This window comes from Polistes canadensis, unplaced genomic scaffold, assembly GCF_001313835.1.
Source record: "Polistes canadensis isolate GaletaPanama2010 unplaced genomic scaffold, ASM131383v1 scaffold_25, whole genome shotgun sequence".
NCBI lineage: Eukaryota > Metazoa > Arthropoda > Insecta > Hymenoptera > Vespidae > Polistes > Polistes canadensis.
The window spans coordinates 1039563-1060781 of NW_014569572.1; the positions used below are offsets into that span (position 1 = coordinate 1039563).

Below are 21219 nucleotides of genomic sequence, written 5' to 3' on the forward strand. Positions count from 1 at the left end.
CAGTCGAGATATATTATTATACACATTTCCTTTTTGATAATAAATGCGTATATTAGATAGGCCAAGGATATATGTAAAGTATTTTTTGTGCATATAAAAAAAACTTTTTTTTTTTTTTTTTTTTTTTTTTTTTTTGTTTTTCTTAAACTCTGAATAACCGTTGAGACGCATCATCGATACACAAATTGCATTCAAGGATCAAGCGAATTTTTATCTCGTGTTTGAACTCCGACGATGAAATTGTTTTATTGTTTAAATGCTATAATTCTTTTTGCTTTTTTTTTTTCTTTAATTTTTTTTTTCTTTCAGCAGGAGGGAATCGAATTGTTACACAATGTTTTATCGCATTTCGTAAGCTTTGACTAGATTTTTTTTTAACAGGACTCTCTAATTCGCTGTCTCGTTCTGTTTTATTAATTTCCCCAAATAATTATTATCGAGTTTTCTTTTAACTTGATCGTCAAATTCTACGCTTTGTTATTAATAATTTGATAACGTCACGACTCGTACGATCGATAACGAACTTGTGTAATTTAATACTTTCTCTTTCCATCGAGTATACATTAGTTATCATACATTATACATATGTATGTATCATGTATGTAAAAATAGTTCAATGGATACGCTTCGGTAATTGAAATTGTATTTTTTTGTATGTAAATGATTGGAAGACAAGTTCGAATAAGCGAGAAAAATTCTGTTTATGTGATTTAGTCATCTTCTTATTCTTATTTTCTTTAAAACAATTCATTAATTATTGCATTTGGAAGAGAGAACTAAATATAAATATGTATATATATATATATATATACATACATATATTTATTCAAATCAAAATGATTCACCAATGTACTAGGCGGATCCGATAATTAGATAAATTACTACATATGTATTTATACAGAGGCGGATCGTTAACTTTGAGGGCCCTGGATTAACACTGTTTCAAAGTTTGCCTAATTAAACCAAATTAATTTAAGTTTGGGTTAATTGCAGTGACACATTTTACATAATTTATTTGTTTTCTTACACTTTTAATATAAATTGTTTTTCATTGTATTTATTATTTTCTTTTTTATTAGAAAGGAAGGTTTTTGGCTATAGTCCATAAATACTATATCTAAATCCACCCCTGTATTTATATATACATACGTATATTACTTATGTAACATCTTTATCGCAAGATAATTAATGATTTTTTATTGTTGTCGGTTCTCTAGCACGATATATTGTTTGGCTAAAAAGAATCTTACGATTTACAATATTTCTACCTACAAACCTATTAACAACGATATGTCGTGTATATATATATGTATGCGTGTAAAATGTAAAATTAATATAAATTATAAAGATTGTGAAAATTTTATTCGCGTAACGATTAGAGAATGATCAAAATGAAAACGTAGTAGTATATTATATTTATATCAATCGTAGATTTAAAAATGTTTAAAAAAACTTATCGTTTAATTGAAATTTAATATTCGATAGAGATTAATTTACTACGATTTAAACTAACTTTATTTCCAAGAAACACGACACACCGAGCGTACCCATCATCAGCGTTCGCTGAACTCGGTGTAATAATAATTAGTTTGTTACGTGAAGCACGTGCGTTTCTTTATGGCAATAAATTACCAAGAGTTTGTGCACGATCGAGCGAGAAGCGACGAAGGAGGAACGATAATACCTATAGACATTTCCAAGAGAGAACGATCGATCGTTGCTCGTGCGCAAAATCCTACTTGGATTATTCGACCTATGCAACCGTTCTCATTCCTCATCATTTAAAGGGAGTGACTAAACCAACCAATCAACAACGAACGAACCAACCGATCAATCGATCGACCGATCGATTCCATAAATTAATTCGATCTTTCATCAAAAGTGTCGCTAATTCGTACAAACACGATCTCATTTGATCTTAGAAATTATTATTATTAATATTAATATTATTATTATTATTATTATTAATTATTATTAATTATTATTATTATGCGAACGATTAGTTTTTTCTTTTGTTTGTTCTGTTTTGTTTTTTGTGTTGAATAATTTTCTTTCATCACTTTTGAAATGTTATCCACCGAACGTGATTCACGAAGCGCAGCCTACCGATCGGCAACCTACGACGAGGTACATATAATGTATCGTATATAAAGGTATTCATAAATTAGACCTCCTTAAATTACCTCATTTTAAATTATAGAATAATTTATAGTAATGTTTAATATATACAGGTACAGGTCTCGTATAGTTGCAGTCGTGTCGTCACTGGTTGTTCATTTGTGTCTTTTGCTCGCGCATTTTCGAACGTGCTTGGCGGGTGCCGACAAAATCCGCCGTGTTTTGGTCGACGTGTGCGTCAACATTTTTAAAGATCCTTCACGTGAGTGCGCACGCGCTCATACCACCCTTCCTTCTATCCCTCTATCTCTCTCTCTTGCGTGGATGCAAGAGATGCCTTTTGGAACGACATTTTTGGTAAGAAATTTTGTCAACTTTGAACTTGAAATGAAACTTTTTGTTTTTTTCCTGAAACGATCATTTTTTTCTTTTTTTTTTTTTAATTAATCGATTGGCACGACAAGAGAGAAAGTAAGAGTCGTACTTACGTTAATTTTTTCATTATCTTTTTCTTTTTATGTTTGATGACAGCGCGCGTGCACGCACACGTTTCCGAATGAGAACCGTGGAAAAGTAACCGAGATGCGATTGACACGATTATCGAGATTTTCCCAGAATGGCAGAAACGACGCTCTTATTTAATCGACATTTCTAGAACGTTAATACTATCAAACTCGTTATCTTTCCTTCCATGATAATGCTACAATAGAAAAAATATGGAAACGAGTATATGTACAAGGAACTTTATATGGTCCTAGCTGAGTAACGACGTACTTGCGCGCACATTTTTTTTTAAACATGCACACATACACTTTTTCTCTTTCTCTCTTTCTCTCTCTCTCTCTCTCTCTCTCTCTCTCTCTCTCTCTCTCTCTCTCTCTCTCTTCCTTTCCCATTTTCTTTATTATTTATCTTTTTTTTCTTTTTCTTGCAACTTTTCCCTTTGACGTTTCTTATTTTTCTTTTCCGACCCCCTCCCCCTTCCCCACTCTATCTCTTATAATACACTAAAAACAACGAAGCTCGAGGAGAGTATTTAAAGTAAAACTTAGATTGTCCTTTATCAACGATAATGAACTAAATAACAATATTTAACAATATTTTACATTCTATCCTTTCTTTACATTTTATCCAACTTTATACCCTTTTCCCTTATGTTTCTCTTAATCTCTTTATATTTTCTTTTTCTTCTATTTTCTCACTTTCTTTTTTTTCAGATCGATAACAACGAATGGAGAAAAGGGTCCAGTATTTCCATTCACTCGTCGCGCGTATTTTTAAACAACGCTTACGCGAAATGGAACGTTCTTAAGGCATCTCGCACACGAGTCTTAATAAACAAGGTACACCATTTCTTTCTCTCTCTCTCTCTCTCCCTCTTTGTTTCTTTCTCTTTCTCTTTCTCTTTCTTTTCTCTTTCTTTTTCTCACTCTTTCATATTTATCTTTACTGCCACTCGGGATAAAGGTATTGCTCTGGAGCAAGCTCGGTCAGCCGAATCTCGTTTACGTTTCCACGGCTGAATTTAGCGCCAGGGCAAAAGGGTCTGCTCCCCGTCCCTTAGGTACATTCGATTATGTGTGGCTGGGAGGTTTCTATCACGCTCGGCCTCGCCACTGGGTTCTCCAAATTGTGAAGAGACGTCGTGTGGGGCCCGTGCGTCGACCCGTGCCTTTCATAGTTTTCGATGTGTTCCAATTCGCATTCCTTCGGCATGGTTCCTAAAAAAATCGTTTCACAATTTTCTTTTCAAATCTTTCATTAAAGGATTGATTAATATTTTAATATATATATAATAATTTTTCATCGATTCAACGCGTTTACATCGTTGTAATGTAATTTTGACGAATAAAATTGTTTGAATAAGTTGCAACAATCGTGTAAACCGATTGAAATATTATATCGATGAATAAATCTGAAAATCCTAATTCCTCTTTTCTCGAGATGAATGTGAATAATATTATTACTTACCAACATTCATGTCAGGACCATATTCGTAATAAGTTGGCGAGCCAACGGCAGCTGCTAAAGCGAGTTCATCCTCGATACTGTTCGGCCTGCAACTGGTCGTTTTCCAATGAGTTCTCAAGCCACTCGCACTGATATATTTTTTGTCGCAGCCTTGGCAGGTGTAAGGCCTCTCGTTCGTGTGTAGTCTCTTGTGTAATTTCAAATGAACGAATTGGGTGAATTTCGCGGGACATAGGTCACAAGCGTAGGGCTTTTGGCCGGAGTGTAATCTGAGATGAGTCTTTAGATTCGAGGTAGAACTGAACCTCTTCTTGCAGATCTCGCACTGATGAGGTTTTTCGCCTACGTTCAAAGGAAAAAAAAAAGGAAAAAAGAAAAACGAAAATATAAAAGATATTTCATATCGTTGGTATTAGATTAAACGTAATCTCGTTGATGATTTCAAATTTGATAAAATATAATCGAATTACCGGTATGCACGAGGTGATGTTTTTGCAGATGCGCCAGTTGCGTGAAGCTTTTGGTGCAGACGTTGCACTTGAACGGTCTCTCGCCGGAGTGCGTTCTCAGATGAACTTTAAGATTCGACAACTGTCCGAAGGTCTTACAGCAGACATTGCACTCGTAGTGCATCTTCCCGTCCTTTTTCTTAAGCGGATAAGGCAACGACCTGTAACCCCTCGATCCCTGAGAGTTAGGGCTGAGCGAGCCACTCTGCGAGCAACCATGATCGTCCGGGGAGAGAGAACTCGCCGGCGAGTATCTGTGATTTAGGGCCCCGGATGAAGAGGAATTCGCGTGAATAGTCAGTCCAGGATGATGCCCGAGGTGAAGATTGTGCGTTCCTGCGATCAGGCCAGCTTGACTCCCGTCGATTTGCATAGTCGTCGACGAGGTGGGAAGTTGATGGCTGCTGCTCGGAACATCCAGACGTCTACCGTCCGACGTTCTTTCGCCGTACACGAGATTGCCATTGCTACCCGTGCTCGGGGTTGGAGAATAAACCGTACAGTTGATCGACAAAGGGGTCGCGTTGTGATGAAGCGTTCCATTCTGATGATAAAGACCGTACGAATAGGAAGAAGGTGATTGGATCGGTGATATCGGTGAAACTGAGTTTTGATGATTGTTGCCGGCACTACCGACACCACCACTGCTATTACCACCACCACCACCATTACCACAAGCACCGACACTACCAACGACACCATTACCACAACCACCACTCACAACACTACTACCGCCGCCACTACCACCACCACCACCACCACTACCACTACCACCACCACCACCGACATTATTACCACCAGCCGAATTTGAATAGACCGAACTCGACTCTATTTGACAACCTCCGGAATTGGTCGAATATAAAACCGTCGGTGTCGAGGAGGGACACAATGGTGGAGAATTTGCCGGAGACGGGCTCTTCGTTTTTCGCTTTGGAAGACAGGAGGAGCTTGCAACATTCGAGGACGATGTCAAGATCGTACTCGAGGAAAGCACGCCGCTATTCGAATGTGCGTTAACGCCTGGGCTGCTAGACGAGTGCACATTCCCAATATGACTCGTTGCATTTCCGTTGCTCGTTCCCGTACTAGAATGAAGATTACCCGTGCTCGAGTGAAGTCCACCGGTTGGACTTGGAATTGGTACGGGACCGTGGTTACTGGTAGTCGAGTTTACGCAGGATTCAGTCTGCATCGGCAAATTCGAACTGGAGTCTGGACTGCACGGTAAGATATTACCGTAACGATGCGACTTTTTGTAAGAATAAGCCATCTCCGTAGGGCTCGAGGGTGGTGGCGTCACCGAATCTGCCGTGTGACTTTGATGATGGCTCTGTTGATGATGCTGATGCTGTTGATGTTGTTGTTGATGCTGATGCTGTTGATGCTGCTGCTGTTGCTGTTGTTGTTGCTGTTGTTGATGATGATGATGGTGATGTTGATGATGATGATGTTGTTGCTGCTGCTGTTGCTGCTGTTGTTGCTGTTGTTGTTGTTGTTGCAGTTGTTGCTGCTGTTGCTGTTGCTGTTGTTGATGATGATGAAGATGATGATGATGATTATTATTGTTGTTATTATTATTATTATTGTCCGTGGTACTTCGTAATAGAATATTCTCGAGGATGGAACTGCTAGGACTCGTTATGTAGGCTGGTCTCGCGGTTGCAGGTACGTTAACTTTAACCTCTTGCTCATAAAACGGTTTAGAATTTTTGTCCGTCTCGTCCTCGCTTACCATCGACAGGAGGGTTGTTTTTTGAAGCATCACAGGCGACACTGACTTTTGTATCTCCGGGCTCATCGCTCTGCTCGCGATCTCTGGATTTTTCTCCTTCGCTGTACCATCCAAATTGTTCTTCGTACCGGCTTGAAAGTTACCGTACGTCTTCGTTATCTTGATCTTTACCTTTCTGTATTCGTTCTTAGCGGCTACGTTGTCTGGCTTTAACGGTTCGTTGCTGCACACGGAGGACTTTGAGTTCTTGCTGAAGTCGAGAACGTAGTTGTTCTCCGAATCGGACTCGCTGCTCTCCTCAGGCGGGGTCAAGATCTCGTCGTGGTAACCGTTCGAATGGTAACCTTCGTCAGACCTCACGGAACCGTCCGTTGGCGTCATTTGCGAACGTCTCTCGTAAATCGACGAATCCTTTAACGGTGATACCACTTCTACGCTGGCCGAAATTTCCGTTGGTAATGCCGATTGCTGTACTTGTTGACCTGTCTCCCCCAGAATAATTTGGAACGAAAGGGGAGAAAAAAAAAAGGAAAGACAAAAAATCACGATAATAATAATAATAATATATAATATCGATAAAGGATAAAGCCGATAATTGAACTTACGTATTCTTTGTAGCATCAATTCACCCGTTAACGGATAATTAAGTCGTTCCGCGAACTCTCTACAATACCACACTAATAATTCTTGATTCGGTAGTATTGGCTTGATCGTGTAAAAATAAATGTTCATCTGTAACATAAAAAATAATATAATATCAATCTATGTTATTCCATTATAGATTATATCCAAATTCGTTTATAACGTTTTACCTTATATTGACACGCTATTAGATTTTGCGATTCGGACGAGTAAGCTGGGTTTACGTAACGCATCCAATTCGACTTTTGAACGTCGTAACCATCGATGTAGTAGAACAACTCGTTGTTCTTGTATACCTGAAAAATTCGCAAAGATTGCGATTATATTATTTGACTGTTACGTAACATGACAACTTAAGAAAACCGTCATTAATTTATCGATCATTTAAATGGATACGTGTAATCAACGTTCTTGAAATAATATTGCAAATGAACAAGTTATCAGACACGTCACAGTTTCTTCCGACAGATTCCCCCCCCCCCGTCTTTCCCCTCTCCCCCGAAAAAAAACAAACCGATTAACGTTTTAATAACAAGTTGCCAATAGGAAATTAGAAAATATTACTAATTGTAAGTTAACGTAAGAGTCGTTTGCGTGGAATTGAAGTTCATCGTAACGAATTGATGAGTTACGAGTCATCGATGGTTCTTCTCGTGGCTTTCATTTTAAGCGTTGCTCGATCTGTTAAAACCAGTTTCTGGTCTTGTTAGTCTTTTCTCTCTCTTTCTCATGGCTGTGTATCCGCGCGTACAGCATCTTTGGTTTCCCACCTCGTTCGTCGATCTCGTAAGGAACACGTATGCGCGTTTTCAACTTTTCCTTTTTTTTTATTCTACTATTTTTTTATCTTTTCTAGACACGTATCCAAAGATAAATATGAACGTTTCTTAAAAACAAAAGAACGATGTTTCCTAATCGATGCAATTCTTACCCTCCAAAAGTATTTTCTGTTCGCGTCAGCGGGCACCGAATCCTTGGTATAAACCTGGCCCACCAGTGGTCCAAAACGCGTGCCCTTTGGGATGTAACTTGTACTCCATACACCCAACATCTATGCATATATATTTAACAAAAATATACGATTATTCAAACTGTATTTCTTTACCGTTATGTTGATTTTTCATTAAGAGTTATATGAATTTATATATTAATGAAAATTATTCATCCGAATCCATGCTCGTCTTTTTGTCACTTTTTTTTGTTCTATTTAAATCATATACTATGATATAAATAATTTGTTATAAAATTATAACACATCGATCGCGAATACAATAATACATTTATTAGTAAAATCCATTGATAAGAATAAAAATTTGATTATGATACAATCACCGTGGTATAATATATTTAACAAAAAAAAAGAAAAAAAAAAAACAACAAATTTGCAAATCGAAATAAATGAAGAAATATAATATCATTTTGTGAACGATATATTATATATTCCTCGAGTCTCTCGGTTACGTTTTAAACGTGAACTTTAAATGCACTTACGTTCGGTCCATGATCACACTTTACAAGTTAATTAGCTTTGTGATGCTCGATCGAGTTTGATAAAATACTGTGTCCCTTTCCTTTCGTGTACACATTTACGAGCATGGGATCAGAAGTAAGGTCAAAAATCGATCGATTCGGTGACTTTAGTTATTCGATGCGGTGTGACGGGGGGAGGGTTGGGATGGGGGTTAGGGGCTGGGGTTGGGGCTAGGGGTTGGAGGAATACGAGACACAACAACGAGAGATACAAATAATTAGAAGAAAAAATATAATGAAATTCGTATCGTAAATTGTAATATAGCGTTGTTCGATCGTTTCGCGACTCTCACCGAGGAGGTCTCGAGAAAGGATTCTTTCGTGGATGAACGTACATCGTTGAGGGCTTGAGAGGGCTTGAGTACGAGGTTCCTCGGCAAGGAAGCTTCCGCTCGATTGGTATCGCTAGGCGATGCCGTAACATCCGGCACCAAGTATACGGCATGTTGTTCGAATTCCTCCTCCCTCAAGGTCGCGTGATCCCATTCACTGGCCTCCATCCTTTACTGCAAATAATAACATTTAATTAGCTTATTAATATTTATAGACACGTGTGTCTATATTATAATCAACACATTTCCTTTATCAATTGTTAACTAGTCTTCCTAACGATATTATATTTTTTTAATTATTTTACGTATGAATATTTTTATTTTTATTTTCTACACAAAGTATTGTCAACAGTTACAAATCGTTTTAAATTGTATCTAATCGTATTAATATTATCGATGTTACGAATTTACTTTTGTTTGTCACGTAAAAACGTATCAAACGTGGAAATACGGTTTTTTTAAATATCAGAGACGAGTTCTCTGAGAATAAATTTATCTAACGTAAGAGAGACACGGATTTTCTTCTTTTTTTTTTTTTTTTTTATCAAAGCCATTATTAAAACGTCACACGATTCTAAGCAGCGCTAAGCGCGATAACTAAATTAGCTCGATATAAAAATTCTTTTTTTAGAGTAACGTATAAGTATATATAATATACCAATACGAAACTAATCCACCTAAGGATAATTAAAATCACTCGTCCGTAGGGATATTTTCTTGGATAAGGATTTTTTGTTAAAAAAAGAATTCTTCCTCTAATATAAATCGATGTGATTCTTTTTTTAAATAGCAAAACGAGTGGTCTTTAAACGTTCTTAAAGGATTTAAGACTTTTTAATAGAATTTCACGATGCGATTTTCAAATGGGTCTTTCGTATAATCCCAGAGGAAGAAGAAGAAGAAGAAGAAAAAAAAAAACACACACACCTTTGGAAAAGATAGATAGTTCTCGAACTAAAAAAAAAAAAAACTTATTTTCAATTACGTCGAATGGTGATCGATCATCGCGAAAATGTTTGTCTCATTCTCGTTTGAAACTAAAAATGATATCATTTGATTATTCGAGATCTGAGATAGTTTTATATTCGATCGAAAATAGATTTGTCACCTACAAATATTAGATTAGCGGAACGATAATACGACGAATAACAAAAAAAGAATAAGACGACGACTGATAGACTATAATAAACGAAAATTGTCGCAAAAAAAGACATATGATCCTTGTATGCACTCGAAATAACTTTAATAAAGAGAAAAAAATGCCAAAAAGAAAAAAAACAACAGGAAAATAGGGTAGGGGGGAAAAAATTGAGATCCTTAAACGAACAATTTACAAAAAAAAAAAAAAGAAAAAAAAATCGATCGATCAAAATCATGACGAGAGAATGATCATCTATCTAACTTATAAGAACGTATCCTCGTTTCTTTATTTTTCGTGTGTTTTATTATAAGCTTTCGATTGGTGGTGGGTGATGCAACGCTTTAACATCGCGAAAGTGAAACCCGTCCACGCATTGATCGACTGCAGCGGCGAAAGGGGGATGGGGATGGGGATGGGAATGGGGATGGGGATGGGTGGGAGCATAAACTCTAAAGTCCAATCCTCGCCGCCGCCACCACCACCACCACCACCACCACCACCACCACCACCATCGCCGCCGCCACCACCTACAACACCACCACCACCACCACCACCACCATCATCATCACTACTACTACCACCACCGGTCGAGGTTTTCGGCGCTCGTTGAATTTTGATTTTCACGAAAATCGCGCACGACGCCTACGTAGCTTCAACATTCCCCATCGACGATTCCCTTTACGGTTCTCTTTCAATGACTTTTTTCAGCTCACGTGCGAGAGTTCAATGACCGCTCTTTTAAATCGAAGAACCGCTACGTTCATAGAATCCCCTCCTGCCTCTTTCTCTCTCTCTCTCTCTTTCTCTCTCTCTCTCTCTGCACCTTTGCCTTTCTCCTCTTCTTCCTACCATTCGCGACATTCCTTTCTATATAATCTTTAGCCGAAATATATCATTCGTAGTTGATTTACACGATTTAACAACAATCGGTAAGATTCTTCGATATTGCGTGTTATTTATTTATTTTTTGTTTTAGCGCGACAGAAAAAGAAAATATCTCTTATTGACTTTTGAAAAAGGATAATAATTAAAAAGAGTTTATCGATGAAAATTGTATAATAATTATTCTAGTGACTCACGGCTCGCGTTTTTTGGAGCATCTGTTGGCCGAACGTCGAAGGCGTCGGCGATTTGGCCGTTCTTCTTTCTCTTTCTCTCTCTATATCTTTTCCCCTCTCCCTAACAGCGATTCTCACAAATCGAAGATCTTTCTTCTTCCTCCTCCTCCTCCACCACCTTTCCCTCCTCCTTCTACTATTCCTCTTCCTACTCCTCCTTTCTTTCTTTCTTTCTTTCTCTTTCTTTTTTCTATACGAGCGAAAGGAGAGGAATAAGGATATTTTTGTTCTCTCTCTCTCTCTCCTATCTTTCGGTTTCTCTTACGTGATTCTATGATTTCTTAAAGAAATCGGCATCTCGAGTAATATCAGAAAATAGAAAGAATTGCTTTGATTTTTGCGTATGGGGGTGCCTCGCACGATCGCACCGGCTAACCTTGCCTTGTTCGTTAACGTCAACATTTATTTGTCAACTCGTTCGTGGTAAATCGATCACGAATTACGAATCGATCGTTACTACGACGCAACAACAATCGCGTCCAACCCCTCGTCGTCGTTCTCTACTCTTCGACGTTTTTATTTGTTTGCCGGGGGGGTGGGTAGGGGGAGGAGGGTAGAGAGAGGGCTGGTGGGTATTTCCCTTTTTTTTTCTACTTTTCGGCAGGCTCGCTCATTCGTTCGTTCGTTCGTTCGTTCGTTGGTTCGTTCGTTCGTTCTTTCGTACGAATGCACGGGATGCACGCACGCACGCAGCAAGCAGACACACACACGTACGCAACAGAGACACGCACGCGGGAGTTATCGATTATCAGGACATCGGAAAAGGGAAATTGCAATGGACTCGAGCTGTCCTCGCGCAGGAACATCCACGATGTTTCTCTCTCTCTCTCTCTCTTTCTCTTTCTCTTTCCTTCTCTATGCTGTTTATCAACAAGCACCGCACGACAAGAATCAGAGTCCTCCTCGAGATCTCCTTTACTTTCCTCTTCTTCTTTTTATTCTTCTTTTTCTGTGCTTTCTTATAGATCGTTGGATTTTCACGATTCTATCTAACTTTGTATCTTTTCTATCTTGAAAATCACTAACACTACTACCACCAACACCACCACCACCACCACCGTCACAACAACGAACAACCCGTCGATAAACACAATGCAAACATCTAGTTTCTTACCCAATAATTTATTTTCCGGGTTTATTTTATTATTCGATAGAGAAGAGAAAGAGAGAGAGAGAAAAGAAGAAAAAAGAAAGGAAAAGGAAAAAAGAAAAATAAAAGAAGAGAGAAAAGAATAATAGAGAACGGCCGAGTTAAAACACACTTTCACGCACTTCCACCCCTACTATATTTTCGTTACACCCTTTCCCTTTTTCTTGTCACCCTATCGATATGATGCCTTACGTCCCTCGAGGTATTACTATCCGATGATCGGGATAAATATGTTTTACCGAATATGATTCCCCGGACAAAAATGTTGTCCCCTTTTCGTGCGAGAAACCTCTTTCTCTCTCTTTCTCTCAATTTTTTTCCAAAGAGTTTTTTTTTCTTGTATATTTTTTATATTTTTACCGAAAACACGCAAAAGAAGAGGCGTAGAATTTTCCGCGTTGCGCGCCGCGGAAATTGCTCGGAGGACGGCTCGTAGGATCGATCGTTTCGGAGCTTCGAATTTTCAACGTCCGAAGTTGGAAGGGTAGTACGCGATATTCACACGTTTGTTCGATTTATTCTCTTCTATTATATTCGCTTTGAAATCCTTCCTTATTGAAATTTTGAAAACCGATTAAAATCGTTTACGCGAGAGAGATTATTCGCGAGTTGTTCCATGTTATTCTCGTAGGAGACGTGGAAAAGGACGGTCTCCGTTTGCTCAACTCTCGCGGATACCAGGGAGAGAGAGAGAGAGCGGTGTGCGTGGAACTCGGTTAGACCTGACCTAGCCCAACGCGAGTCCGCTTGCCGAGTCCTCCCTTCCTCCCTTCCACCCTTCCTTCCTTCCTTTCTCCCCTGCTTTCCTCCCCTGCCACTCACTTACTATTGGTCGTTCTTCTGTCTCTCTCTCTCTACCTCTCTGTCTGTCTCTCTCTCTCTCTCTCTTTCTCTCTATATCGCTCTCCTTGTTTCTCATACGCGTTGCGCCGGTGTGTGTGTGTGTGTGTGTCGAGTAAAGCTGCCAGAGAAGAGCCAGAGGTGGTGCATTTCTCTGCGCTGCGCTTTCGATCGACCCGCTCCCAGCTTTCCTCTTTCTCTCTCTCTCTCTCTCTTTATTCTTCCTTCACCTCGACTCTCATCCCCTCACCCTCTTCTGCATTTCCACCTCGCACCCTCGCGCAACTTTCTCCCTCCAGTCTCGATTCCCGTTCTCGTTACCCGTTTCAACCCCTTCACCTACTCCAACGAGTACAAACGCGTCTCTCTTTCTCTCTCCCTTTTGTCTCCCTTTCTCTCTCTTTCTCTCTTTCTGTCTGTCTGTCTGTCTCTCTTTCTATCTCCTTCTCTGTTGTTTCGTTGCAAGGTGCATGCGCCGATCGCTTCTAAGTTTAATTGTTTCGACAATTTCCGGATATATAATAATAAGCACCGGCAGTAGTCGACTAAAAATGACGGCGAAAGTGGTAATACCCTTTCCTTGCGAATCAACTTTGTTAACGAAGATATTTTCAGATGGATCGTTTAATTAATTAATCGTAATTTTGATTTATGGTATTGTCGTTTTCTTTAACGATATCATATTATATCCGTTCGATTAGTATATTATTAAATTCGTTAATTTATCGTTCGTTCACTTGAATAATATCTTCCCGATATTTCGTTGTTCATATTATTTTATTCTTTTTCTTTTTATTTATTTTCACGAATATTCTAACGTTTTATAAATTTGCCTAGGTAGGTGCAACGTAGTTTCCGATTCTTTCCCACTGTTCGCGCATAAATCCAATGGAAATCGATTCGAGTCTTTTTTCTGTTAACGTATGCGTAACCTTTTTTTCGTCCTTCGTAAACGTACCTATTACCGCTCGCCCTGAAAAGTGTACAAAATCGTGACGTGTTGTTTCCTTTTGTTTTATATTATTTTACTGCAATTTTGTTTTACTGCAAATATCATTTTTAAATGAAAAATCATTGAACTTGAATGTAAAGTGATCGTTTATTATGTTCAACTTCACTTGGTATATCTTGTAAGGGGATCGGTTCAGCGAACACCAAAGTCACGGTCGTTCAAGATCAGTAACCCCTTCCGTTCTCTTTGGTTAAAGACACATATTTGATAATGTTATAGATGTTTTCTTGATATTTCATTTTTTTTTACTTATTTTCTTTGTAATAATTTATTTTTTATTATTTTACATCTTACACTTTACGCGCGCGGGGAGGGGGTGTTCCCATCAGTTTCAAGTAAGAATTATAAAAGCTTAGTCGTAGATGAGAGAAAGGAAGGTCGACGAACCGCGCGAATCATAGAGAAGAAGTGTACACGAAGAACTGCTGACGTTCTCTCGATTTTAATCCCAAAGACCGGTCTCGATCTTATCCGCGTAAAGTTACGCGAACAAAATATTTTTATTCTAGGACCACCTGATTCCAACGACTAATGGCAAATTTTGTTTGGACAATACGAAGAAACGAGAACGATGCAACAACGACAACAACGATGGCACAATGGATAAAACGATGATGACGAGTTGAGATCGTTAACCTTTCTTCTCGATTTTCACGACTACTCACATCAGGGAATCCTTCATTTCCCCTAGCGAAAGAAAGAAGTTTTCGCGCGAATCGACACTCGACGACTACTAACCCAGATACGTTACTTCGGGGTCGATGATCTTTTCTCTTCTCGAAGAACCGGCAGATCTAAGAAGATCGTCATTTTCTACGTTATTTCTTAACACTAGATAGATTTCAAACGAATCTTATTTTATTTATTTTATTCTCTTTTCGCGTATTCCCTTCCTTAACTAAAAATATATCTCAATTTCTCGTACGAACAAGTTAAATATATACGTATAAGTAGTATAGATAGTAAATATTAATATACTTCCTTATTTGAATTGAATATATTTCTAAATGGTTGTTCTCGTATATTAGAACCATCAAAGTCGAAGATAATTTTAGCGACGGAAACGTTGTTAGTCCAAAGTGAAACGTACGACGACGGCCTTAACAATTTCTAGAAGAAGGTCAAATGCATCAACGTTGTTCCGGTTCGAAGCTACGAGTGTTATCGACCTCGTACCAAGCCAGACGTGTTGGCAAAGAAACCTAGACGCGTTTTGGTTAAGTTTTTTCTTTTTTTTTGTTTCCTTTCCTTTGCTACCAAATTTATTTTAGTCAGACGAAAATGCGACAAATTTAACTCGTAAGATCGAACTAAAAAAAAATTGTTGCTGAGGGTACGTATAGGTCTACGAGACCAAAAAAATGATAATTAAGGAAATAATAGTAACGTGTTCGTTAGAAATTGAGGTGGGTGGTGGTGGGGGGGGGGGGTTAGGAGAAAATAAAAGAAGTTAGAAGCAAAGGGAGTCGGTAACAACCATCTTCTTGGTGAATTGCGTTGCTTTAAAGGCCGTCGTACTCTTTTGCTGGTAGCGAAATGTAAACCGGAAAAGCGAGAAGCAAGTGAATTAGCGAAGTGAGTCCGCGATTCCCCCTTCCAAAGTAGCGTTCTACGAGCCCTCTCCTACCGCTTCGTCCTTCTTTCTCCTCGTTCACTGCGACGACGTTCGCAGCACCTTCTTCCATTCTCTCGCCACGGATCCGAAAGAAGGTCTCTACCGGTCGTTGTCCCACTTGGAGGTCTACTTGGACTTGGACTTGGACCACACCATAGGCATGGTGCGCTGAGTAACGAGGTTCCGATACCCCCATAGGGGATCCCCTTTTACACCTACCTACGCGTTCTTGCGCTTGTCGTGTGTACAAGCCTTCCAGGGGCGGATCTTCTTCAATGTTTTTCTTCCTTCTATATCTTCCTTATTTGATTTTTATTTGTTTTCTTCTTCTTCTTTTCTTGTGTCTGTGTGTGTGTGTTTTTTTAATGTTTCTCTTCTACTTCTTGTTCTTCTTCTGATTCTTCGTACAAATCAACAACTTTAATCTCGCGAGAAGATACGCGTTTGTTCGAATCACACACGATACTTTAATACCTACAACCAAGTATATATCGATTAGATTGAATTGTATTTTGTCAAAGAGATTAAAATAACGACCGCCGTAATATTGAACACAATAACATAATGCTCGATCCGTTCCTGTAGAGTGGCACGTTCTGCCATCGAAACCAAACCGCATTACTCGCCTAACTGTACATAGCAGTGTGTGTACCAAGGTACCGTATAGGTACGACGACTAAACGGTCGTAAAACCGTGAGTGCGCGAGGACGTCGTCCACACGTGGGCCACTATGCGCGCGTCTATGCGTGTACAGGTGCGCCAGGTACCGTTCTACGACCGGACAGGAGACACGGCCAAAAGTAAAACCGAATTCGTTTTCGGTAAAGAGCCTCATGCCATACGATCTCTATACGTACTATAATACTTCTTATACGTATGAGATGATATATGCACAATTCGTTATCTCTCATTTTCATTTGCATTATCTTACCTCTTCGTCCTGGAATTACGCATCGGGAAGACGAAAACCTTCCTAGTCTCGACTATATATTATTTCATAAAAAGAATCTTCAGTATACTCGATTACTTATTATGTAACGTGCAGATGAATCGTCACGATAGGTCAGAGACATCGCTTATTCGATATCCCAATCTTAAACCGATTCAAAGTTAACGTAAGGGAGATAATTTAACACGATACTCGAAATAATACTTTATTTAAAAAGGTCGATGAACGCAGAATTTCGGCCGATCATCGACCCCCGTTTCTCATTTGACTTTGAAGATTGTATGACTAGAATATTAATTTATTCATACTCTGATAGAAATTTGTCCTCTATTAAAAAAAGAACAAAGAGAAAAGTTAGAAGTTGAAGTTGAAAAGAGATAGGAAAAGTACAAGTGGAAACAGATGGGATCTGGTCAGACCCGTGCGGTTTCCGCGAGCAAAGTAGTAGTAGTGGTCGACGTCAGATCGTACGTGCGCTGGTGCTTTCAATGAGGCCACGTGATCAATGCCAGTGGCGTAGTATCGAGGGGACCTGTCTCTCTTTTTCTTTCTCACTCTTTCTCCCCTGTCCTTCCCCCACTCTTTCTCACTCTTTCTTCTCCTTTTCTCTCTAGAGTCACGGCCGACCGCTATATCGTGTCTCTTGCCCGCTAGCGGGCTGCGCGGTTTGCGAGAATTGCGCGGCCTGCGCAGCTCGGTTCACCGTTCCGTCGGTTGTTGAACCCGACTTCTCTTGCGCGCTGCATAACCCATTTTGTAATAGCACACTTCGTGCCGCGAACCGGCACATCGGCATCCTTATACGAAACGGACCGCTTTAACGATCTCTAACGCGTATCTATCGCGATCGATGACGAATTTTCTTAAATCCCTTTTCCTTCGAACCTTTTCACTTTCAAACGGAATAATAGTCGAACGATAACTTCTACCTAAAAAACAAAATGGCGCAGCCCTACTGTTATAAACTCTAACCTAACCTGTTCGAAGATATGAATGATACGTGAATAGGATTTTATTCTTTTTTTTTTCCAATTTTCTTTCAATATTATTTATTCACGGTGATAGAAAATTGTTGATTATTCCGGTCATATAATGGTGTCTACTAGCGTTAACAGTCTTGAGGCAGGTCGAACGCTTTCGTTTCTTGCCAGCAGTGGTTGCTGCGTTTGATGCACGGTTAATCAGATGATATTTCATCAATTTTCGTTATTACTTTTATGTCATTTTTAAACATACGAATAAAACTGATTATACGAGTCTAATTACGGTACACATATAAACAATTTGTCATTACTTGGTCTATGGGATCTAATTAATAATCGTTCGAAATAAATTGTACGTAATAGTTGTGTGTGAGAGAGAGATTAAATAACAGAGTCCGTTCGTTTCCGCATTGAATGGCGAACTTCAATGTCAATGCCAGCCGCCCTTTCACCTTATATAACAAACGACCGTGCTCGCAGGCTCCCAACTCGCGTACATATTATTCCTTTCGGCCACGTTCCTACCAATGAACTAAACTTTCCATGAAAGCAACAATCATTTTTCAATAATTTAAGTCTTTGACCGTTCACTTCCTCTCGTCCTACTTTGGATGTTTGAAGAAATTTTTTGTCCAACATGTTATTCTCCTAGATAAACGATGTCCCGTCGATCATAGGATGATATATCAACCATGGTTTCAAGTAATTACTCACTTATCGACCAAATGGTAATTAACTTGTCATAATTTTGTTAGAAGTGTATATCATTATTATGTTAATACAAATCTATCGTCTTCGAATAATCACTTTATCGGAATATTAATAATTCTGAGAAAAGAATTATTCATGTGAATTTCTTTTTAAACAATTTTTATGAAATAAATATTTATATCTCTTGATCAAACTCAAACTAGGTTCGAGTACATCGCTATCGCATTGCTTCCTGCTTCACTCTTTCCTCGGTTTCCATATTATTGCATCGTACTCGTTACTAATTAATTATTAATTAACCATGACTACCTTAGAGATGACAATGAAATTTCTATACTTTTATCTTACTTTAATGGAGAGAATGACATTAGAAATTTTGTATTACGTCCTCGTTTTCCATGAAATCAAAACTGTACGGTAATATCAATCAACGTTTGCTTTCAATCATTCAATCATCGATGTTTTTTCACGAAAAAGAAAAAAAAAACAAACAATAATAAAAGGGAATACATTTCTGAACTATACAAATCCTCATACAATTTGTCCAAATAGAAATACATATATAAAAGTAAACCAAAAGTTCGCGCTGTTCTCGTGTTATTTCAGACAAGCCAATTTTGTGTGAGAATCAATAAAATTACTTTATACCCAATTGAAATATTAATTTAAAGATACGCACGAACTTTAAATTAACCCTAATATATTTCTCGATACGAATCTTTAGAATTGTTTGATAAAACAAAAATAAGAAAAAAACATTCAAACGAAGGATAGAAATAAAAAGGGAAAATGTGGAAATAAAGAAATAAAGTTGACGAGGTAAGACAAGTTGAATTGTAGTTAAGCAAGGAAAAGTATGTGTTGGTGATGGGTGTGGGTGGGGGTGGGTGTGGGGTGTCGAGGAAAAGTTGAACGGTTCGAGAGTGACTCGTAGCTGTCAGTAGTAGTTGGAGCAAGGCTAAAAGAGAAGCGAAGGGAGGGAATCTCACGGCTGACGGCTGGCCGTGACTTTACTCAACTCAGCCGGCACTCGGGCCGGCGCAACGCGTCAATGTAGAACGGTCATTGACTCTTCGAGAGCTCGATTCGCGAGCCTCCTATATACCTAGTACCTACGGCTACGCTTTACACGTTACCTTACTACTCCACGTTCTCTCGAGACACCAGGTATATATATATATATGAATTTTTTCTTCTTCTTTTTTGATTTTCTTCCAATCCCCATTCTCCCCACCACCACTACCACCTAAATATTAGACTCAATCGAGAACAAATATACGAGATGGAAAATCATTTATTTTATCATTACTTTTCATATTATTACTTTCTTATAGAATACGCAGTTAAAAATTAATTTTTACTTTCTATCGATCCTTTTTTTTTCTCTCTCTCTCTCTCTTTATTTTTCACTTACGTTTTTTGAATTTTTTGTTTCTTTTTTTTTTAGTAGAATCAACAACCATGAGGTTGTACTAATAAAATTTTAAAATCGACGAAGAATCTTATTTCGAATTCGTATGATGAAATAGATGCCAACGAGATATTTATTTGTCGGATGAACAATTTTAATACGGTACCTTGAAATACGATAAATTCTAACTTAACTTTAAGTTAGATTCCGCGTCGTGCAATCGAATTTTCACAAACGTTCCCTCCCCCTTTCCCCTCCCATTAGAATCGTGCTTAATAATTAATTTGATTATAAGGAGAAAGAGATTCGCAAAACCGCATCATTTTTCTCGTAGATACTCAATTACTACGAGTAGTTTTGAATAAAAGAGATTAGGTGATTCCAAAGGAAGCACCCTATATACACACCAGTAATCGGGGTTATGGTACCGCGTAATACTTTGGGAGTTCGGTTTGTACGATACGGAAAATGCGGGACAAGTTCATTGCACTTGCGTGGAATAGTTTATCGAATATCTAATTCGACTAATTCTAATTCACTTCCGTGTGTTACCACCATTCTCATTTATCGTATCATACGATTTATTGTCAAAACAATTTTATATAAAGTACAATATGATTATCTATGTGATAAAAACAAAATCAACAAAAAAAAAAAACAAAAAAGCTAGCACGATTAATTTTCTTGTTTTTTTTTTTTTAACGAGCCGAGAAAGACAAACCCTCCTTGTGTGAGGGAAGAAAAACAAAAACAAACCAAACCCAAAAAGAAAACTGAATAAATCGAATGAATCGAAAGATGAGTTGGGGGAAGAGGGGGGAAATTCGAAACGGTTTATGGAACCGTAAATACGGGACACCCCGTAGATGGTAGACGGTCATCGTTACGGTAACGCGTAATACTTTACGGCTCTCGACGTGTGTATTATCAAGGAATCGCACAGGACAAGCGCAATTTTTGCATGGAAAATGGCGCTACGGTACTTTCAGCTTCGCCACTCGCTCGCGGCGGCCAACGTTCGTTCCTCGAATCTAGGCTAGGCCTAGGAACGCGACACGGTCATCGACCACCCCTGATTCCCTTTTTTCCGCTTCTCTAAAGACGGAGAAAGCGTTCTTTACTCTAACCAACCACCTACCCTCCTCATTTTCAATTTATCGAAATACGATTAATATTGTCGGAGAAAGGGGGAGTGCAACCTAACGCATCTAAGATTCTATTCTTTCTTTATTCTTTCTTACGATTAATAAGAATTGGTAACCCTTTTTATATTTTTGTCGAAATTAAATTAAATCAAATAGAAATTAATTCAAGGTTATTTTTTTTTTTAAATTGAGTCGAATTATAATAATATATTGAATTGGTATTCTGAAATTTTTTGGTTGGATTAGAATTTAATTTATCATATCAAAAGATAATAATAATAATAAGAAAAGAAATATATAAAAAGGAAA

The 21219-nt window shown here is 38.4% G+C and overlaps 1 protein-coding gene and 1 long non-coding RNA gene across 2 annotated transcripts; one reads left to right on the forward strand and one right to left on the reverse strand.

Annotated features, from left to right (window-relative positions):
• The first annotated feature begins 1997 nt into the window (after nt 1–1997).
• On the forward strand, nt 1998–3673 carry LOC106783754. The gene is made up of 3 exons (XR_001381345.1): nt 1998–2475; nt 3336–3461; nt 3586–3673. It is a non-coding gene; the product is annotated as an uncharacterized LOC106783754 (long non-coding RNA).
• On the reverse strand, nt 3540–11742 carry LOC106783753 (zinc finger protein rotund). Its single transcript, XM_014742557.1, has 9 exons — nt 11055–11742; nt 8796–9008; nt 7904–8023; nt 7143–7268; nt 6936–7062; nt 6132–6812; nt 4560–5975; nt 4090–4431; nt 3540–3839 (listed from the first exon to the last, which is right to left on the reverse strand). Exons 2-9 carry the CDS (start codon nt 9000–9002, stop codon nt 3679–3681), a joined length of 3180 nt encoding a protein of 1059 aa, XP_014598043.1. The 5' UTR covers nt 9003–9008; nt 11055–11742; the 3' UTR covers nt 3540–3678.
• Between the last annotated feature and the right edge of the window lie 9477 nt (nt 11743–21219).